Here is a 7,202-nt window from a genome sequence, read left to right as displayed (position 1 = left end):
GTATTTAAATAAGTTGAACTTTTAATTTATATTTTAAATGCATATTTCTAGTTTTAAGAGCATATATTCAAGTTTTTTAGTGCATATTTTGTCCGTTTTTAGTGCATATAATCCGCTGTCTAGTCATGAGCATGAGTAACAGTTGCAAACTCACAGCAGTTGTAAAAATACAATAGTAATCACCAAAAAAATATCATTTCATATACGACGGAGTCTTCGATAAACAAGTCTTAAGCTAAATCATTAAGACTTTTAAAAAATAATTAACTATTATTATTTGGTGATAAATTCATATTATTCAGTGTTAAACTATATGTATTATATATATAATATACGCATATAAACACTGTATATATACAAACTATCAGTGTTATACTATGGGTTATTAAAGTTAATTTCTTATTCCATGTGTAAGTAACAAAATCTAAAACAAATTAGGATTATAATAAATTGTTTCTCTTCTGATCAAATATTAATAAAGTTGTGCAATTTCATACAAACCTGATAGAATACACCAACTACGGCAATGCGTCCCTTTGGATCTGCGTGCACAAAATGTAACTGCAAAATAAAAATATCATTTAAAGCGAGTAACTTTGCATGCAACCAGAGTGAGGGGTGTGTGTGTTTTTTTCCGCTGTGGCTGGCCTTCTGCACTAACCAAACTATGCTACCCAGTAAAAACATTAATTATACAGTGAAACCTCTTGCGATAAATTAACATTTGCGATTTGAATTTTGTAAAAATAAGGCGATAAATTAACATTTATATATGAAAGAACTATTTTAAATAAATAAATAATTATGTTTTTAGTTTAAGTTCGTCATTAATTTGATATCATAAAAATTAGTTAGCTTTAAAAGATGAGAAGGAGCTTGTTCGTTTGAGATGCTTAGTTGTTTTTTTTAAACTTTTTTTTTCTAATTTAACTTTCAACTCTTAAATAAATCATAATGATCTAAAAATAAATCATTGATAGCATTGGCTTTAGTCATCACCTCCTACATCAAGAAGCCTCCACACGGTCTTTTATAAGTAGTCCGCGCAGACTGTTTAAAAACTCAACCAGTTGTGCGCATGAAACCAAAACCTTTTATAAAATTAATTGAGAGAAATTTATCTTATATATTTGAGAATTGAATCTGTAGTGGTTGACAAGTGAATAAGACAAACCAATAATATTCATAAATAAAATAAATTGTTAGTCATATATTTGCTACCACTTTCTTATTTTAACTATATTCTGTATTAAATGACTATCTCCGGTAAATGGATATCCCTCACAGTGGTCTGATCGGACTACCTATAAAAAACCGTGTGGAGGCTTTCAGTTATAGGAGGCGTTGCTTTAGTGCACTCCGACTGCAACATGAGGTTGTCGATCTCTCAGCGATCGTCAAAAAAAGCTCTCTAAATAAGAGCCTCACTCAAATATTTTGAATACATTTTAATTTACTTGTTTGCATTGTTATCATTTTTGTGTCTTAATATATTTTCGTGTTTCATTATTTAATCTTCTCCGCATTTGGTTCCAGAGGTTCGCCCGGTTGCTGGGAGAGGTTCTGATAACCTCCTAAAGGTTTTCTTCAACACTAAGTAGAGAAGGAAAAATTTCCGAGTCTTCCAAAAGTGGCCGTAAATAGAGGAGGTCGCTACACGCAGATGGTCTTTCCTTTAAGTTTCACTGTATTTTAAGAAATAAAACATTGGAGAACTTGAGTATTGAATGAAATGGAATAAATCAAAATCGTCATAATGAATAGACATTGAAATGATTTATAGTTACCAGCAAGTTTTTTGCGTTATAACAGATTTACGTTCAAAATGTTGATTTAGCAATAAGTACATACAGGTGTGAAAATTCAAATTGTTTGAAATTAGACAATTTCTGATTGGTTTCAATTGTAAATTATAATGATTTACTATTTCGAGCAATGGAAAAGAATTTGTGATTATTAAATTATTATTATTATTTGTTAAAATAATCTGTATTTTAAAAAATTGTGATGCTGTTAAAGTACGAAAGTACCGTTACTTGTTTCAATACCACTTTTTATTCTTTTAAAGCCGGTGAGAATCCTGGATTAAATGTATATTTTAGAAATCTACACATGCATTGGCTCATAATGTATAATTTTCAAATATACCCGTGCTTTTATACCTGCTAATTGTTTTTTAGTAAATTTTTAAATCTTCAAATAAACAATATTAGGACTCCCAAAAGTCCCCCGCCCATTCTTAAAATGGAAGCAAAACTTATACTATAAAATGTATTTATTGTTCCTTTTTAAAAATTAATCATTGAATTTTCAAGATCCCTATAAAGATTTGGAAACTTTTTTCATATGTAGAAGTGTGTGATTCATGCTTAATCAAATTATATAAATTTTATTTTATTTTATAACCGTCGTTGAACAGCCGTCCCAATTTTATGGGTTTACGACTCCACAGCCTTGTAATTTTGAACCCAATCCAGAAGACAAGAGAACTCCTGGATTGAGTATTGGGAGAAATTTGCCTTCGTGGAGAACTTTTTGATGGAGCTAACCCACATTTGCGTTACATGGAGAGGAAGACCACGAAGACCTCCAACGGTTCACCTGACTGCGAGAGGACTCTAACCAATGATCCGTCTACCACTGAGGATGTTTCACGTCAGCTCTGTGGTCGGTGCAAGCCGGATGCGGAATTCGTATCGACCAGCCACCGCCGGGATCGAACCCTGGTTCACCTCATTGGAAGGCAAACGCTCTATCCCCTGAGCCATTACGGCTTAAATTATATAAATTGAAGTGGTTGTGTTCTTAGGAAAACTTTAGATTACTTTGATTGCTCATTGGCTGCGTGATTGTGTTTGTTGCCATTCTTGACAAATAAGATTTCTACTAGATAGAAAAGATCAGAACTTGTACCTCCAGTGCGTAATGTTTTTTATCGACTGTGTGTTCTGATCCTGTGTAATAGTAGCCTCCCCAGTGAAAATGAAACTGGGCAAGTTGGAACTTTTCTCCATTCACGTGAACAGATCTTAGAACATCATCCTTTGGAGTTACTTTAACTAGAAATAAAGATTTATTTGACATTATTTATTTGCTTTGTATCTAAAACTGTTACAATTTGAAGCATATGTTAATTCATAAAATAGCTATGTATATTTTATTACTAATTTAGCAAGTGTACAAGTGTACAGTCCGCAAAAAAAAGCGAATCACCATGAATAACTTTCGTTCTAATGATCGGATTTTCACGAACCTTAATGTCAACCTTAATGTCAATCTTAATGGTTCCTGGGGATGACCTCAAATATGTTAATTAATTAGTGCAAACTATTAATTAAGTTACGAAATCAGACACAAAAACCTACTTTCTCTGAATAAACATATATTTTTTTCTACATATATGGATTCTTAACCTTCAAAATATAGGGGGTAGCCGCAATCTGGGAAATATGGTCCCCATAGTTTGGACAGGAGAGCGATTCAAAGCTCGTACCCCTTAATGTTAATTTTACTTTTTACGTTTTTAGTCATATTTTTAAAACTAATAAAGCAATTCAAAGAAAATTGCACCCACTCATAAAACTCATTTGCCTAAAGATAATTTCATGAAAAAATTAATTTTTAATAAATATTAATCATTTTTTATTATTTAATTATATTGAGGATGAAAAAATTTTGAATTATAAGGTATGAGTTTTTTATACCACATTAATCTACATATTTTTCAATTGAAAAATCTAAAGTTTCAACTGTTTTTATTTATTAGAAGCTGAGAAAAATTAATATTAATTATTTTTAAAAAAATAATTAGGCGGCAACAAAAAAATTATTAAATGGGGCGATTAATATTAAAATGTGATAAACTTGCGAGGAACTTGACTTCGCGTAAAATTTCATTCATATTTTTTTTGCTAATAATCTTTTGTTTATCCTTTTATTTTTATTTCTTTCAAGCTATAAAATAAGATGTTTCTTTTTTAGTCGTTTATTAATTTATCTGAAATTTAGTAAAGAAATTTGAATAAAAAACACTTTATTCAACGAATATCTGGTTTTATAAAAGTGTGCTTCTGATAGAATATGATTATACACCAGATTGTGCTTATTTAATGTGATTATTTTTTATTTTTTTATTTTGTTTTTCAATAACTGATACAATTTCAATAATATACATACGTATGCATAGATTTGGAATAATATATTTATCAATTTCTTGAATATATATTTTATAAATATATATTTTATAAATATTATTAAAAATACGTATTCAGCATTTTTAATGATCTTAAAACTTCTTTACATCTTATATATATATTATTAATCTTAAAATAAATTTCTAAATTATCTGTCTGCGCTTGTTTCGCGGAATTATTTTTCTAACTTTTCAATTAAATTTTAACGCAAAAACTTATTTTTTATTCTACCATATATATTATTTTCCCATAATATACGTATCAATCGTTTTAGTACTTTAATTTATGTTTTCCTTTAAAATAAAATTACTTTTTAAATTATTGCTGAGTTCTTATTGAAAGAAAACTTAGATTTATAGCCAGCTATCTGAGAATTAAGTCTTGTTAAGAAATTAAAAATATTCTACTGATCACACACAATATCATTCGATGCAGAACAGCCGACTATTTACTAAGAATACTATTGTTTACGAAAAATGAAGATAAATTATTAATTTTCTTTTTTTTATTGTTTCTTATTTATTCGAGTAATGAAAAGTAAATGCGTATACGTGCACAGCGAAAAACTACAACAGATTGTTTTGTTTTTTAAATGAACAAAAAACTATGGACATACAATTTTATTTCGACATTCAAAGTTATTCTTGTGCTCTAACTTAAAGAAAGTTACCCTTTTCCTTTAAAAAGTTGAAAATATCTGCTTAAAAAGTTGTTCACATTATTTCGCAACTTTTGCACAGTTCAAAAAAATATTGCTATATCAGGAAAATGATCAATATGCCTTGTTTTGTTAAAGCAACTACTAAAATAAAAATTGTAAAACGATTCGAAAAACGTGCTATTTTTAGAATCATCATCTCAAAAATTGTTCTTTTTCTAACATTAGGATTTTTTCTACTTAAATAACCTGTAATAATAGTTTTAATGCACGTTTTGAAGAAATAATGAATACAAATTTGAATAGAATATTTCGTAATAAGGAAACAAGCATATTCATTGATAATTGTTTCATTGCACCGAAGTAGTTAATTCTTTTCGAAACAATCGGTCATGCAACTATTTAACTTTGACTCTTTGAACTAGGGGTCATTTCAGCATGTCATTCGACTTTAAAATTTCAAATATAAAATTCAAAAATTACAAGAATGCGTAAGCTGGCTTTAATTAATCATAAAAACGGACAAAATCGTCGGCAAAAGAAGTTATCTCATAAAAAGAATGTCAGAGTTAAAAACTGTAATAAGTGCTACTATTGTTTAATTTGGGGTATTATTAACCTAAATTTTCCTTTTTTTTATTTTTTTAAATTATTTTTTTAATAAACTAGCGAAATGAGTATGTAAATAATATCCATTCGTTTTACTAGAAACCAAGTTTACTTAGCATCATTCGCAAATCATATGAAGTGCAAATTCTTGAGCTCAGGTGTAGGGTAGGATATTTCATGCATGATCAGTAGCTTCAAGAGTGAACTCTTATATTAGAAGGCAGCTAACTTCTTTAAAAATTCTAATTCGGAAAAATACTTGTTATTTTACAAATGTTATAAGGCATGTGTATTTTTTGAATGGTTATTTATACAATTTTCACAAGTGTGAATGGCCATTAGTTTTCCCTTGATGAAGCAAAAACGAAGTCAAAAACTAAAGCAGAATGAATTTTTATCTTGTAACTTTTTTTTTGAATTCTCTAACCTTGATATTTAAACTCAATGATCCGCTTTAATATGTTTTTGCTTGAGTCAAAATAGTGGCATTTTTTATATTTTTTACGATTAACATACATCAACATAGTTCAAGAAATTCATATTTTTAAAAATTTGAATTCATTTTTTCAAAGAGCGAATCTTTAACAATACTTCGGCGAATTATAAAAAAATAATTTAGCACAATTTCTGAGTTAGTTTATCCTCTAAATACTCCCCCCCCCCCTCAATTTAAAATTTGTTAGTTTTTGTAAAAAGAAACTGTTACAAAGCAACAAAAATAAAAGAACTGATAGGAAAGAATACATAAAAGTTTGCTACACTACACTAAATAAATTATTTATATTAAATAATCAAAATATAAATTTACAAAATATTTATTTGTTTTATATAATTTTTGCATTTAAAAATGAGAAGTTTTATGGCTTTCAGCTATGTTATGCTTTACAATATTTGCAATGTTCGAAATGCTTAAAAGATATCCACTTAAATCCTATAGGAAGGAATTTAAACATTTTGATTCTATTTACAGTTATCTATTAAGTCACAGATTATTTAACCAAAAAATTTTACTGACTTATTCATCAAAAAGTTAAATTATTAATTTAACTCAGTAAAACTTAAAAGAGTAATCTACCACATATGCATTAAATTCCAGATAATTTCTTTTATTAAACGTTTTTACCTTATATGAAGCGTTGGGTTGAATAGTTCCTACCAACAGCATTAATTTTTAAATATTGTTGCTAAGCTATTTTTTCATCTATAATTTCTGCGACCATCTTCTAATAATTTCAGAAAATGGAAAGGATATGTTTGAAAGGATATGTTTGCATAAATGCTGGAAATAGTTAAGGGTAGAGGGGTCTCATTATTTTCTCTAATTCAGCAATTAAAACTAGTAAAATAATTCAAAATTAGCAAATCTCTAAATAATCTACAACTGAAAAATGCAACGATGAACTCTTAAGTAAAATTGATTCCAACTTCTGACGAATTTGAATTTTTTCAAAGATTTGAAACTCTTTTCCTTATTTTTTCTTTTTTTTTTTCATTTGACTTATCATTTAAAAAATCAGGAATTTAGTCCTTAATAAATTAAGAACACTGCGGTATCAGTATCGATCGTAATTATAAATTTATCATTAAATTTAAAATTAAATTTTGAAACCCAACATTTTGTGACCACAAATTTACGAGTTCTTGAAATTAAATATTGAATGAAATATTGAAATAAGAATGAAATGACCTTTAACACAGTAAAATAAAAATACAAGTAGAATTTACTCTTATGCTATAATATA

General features: G+C 28.1%; 1 protein-coding gene across 1 annotated transcript in view; it reads right to left on the bottom strand.

Annotated features, from left to right (window-relative positions):
* LOC107450528 (carbonic anhydrase 2-like) overlaps window positions 1-7,202 on the bottom strand; it is a 41,480-nt gene that overhangs the window by 28,303 nt on the left and 5,975 nt on the right. Inside the window, exon 3 of the mRNA XM_071185762.1 lies at window positions 2,888-3,059. Within this exon, the coding sequence (XP_071041863.1) occupies window positions 2,888-3,059 (172 nt within the window). The remainder of the gene's footprint in view (window positions 1-2,887; window positions 3,060-7,202) is intronic.

The sequence above is a fragment of the Parasteatoda tepidariorum genome, chromosome 9, assembly GCF_043381705.1.
Source record: "Parasteatoda tepidariorum isolate YZ-2023 chromosome 9, CAS_Ptep_4.0, whole genome shotgun sequence".
NCBI classification, from domain to species: Eukaryota; Metazoa; Arthropoda; class Arachnida; order Araneae; family Theridiidae; genus Parasteatoda; species Parasteatoda tepidariorum.
The sequence above is the reverse complement of the archived record's forward strand: the minus strand, read 5'-3'. Positions and strand labels throughout refer to the sequence as shown.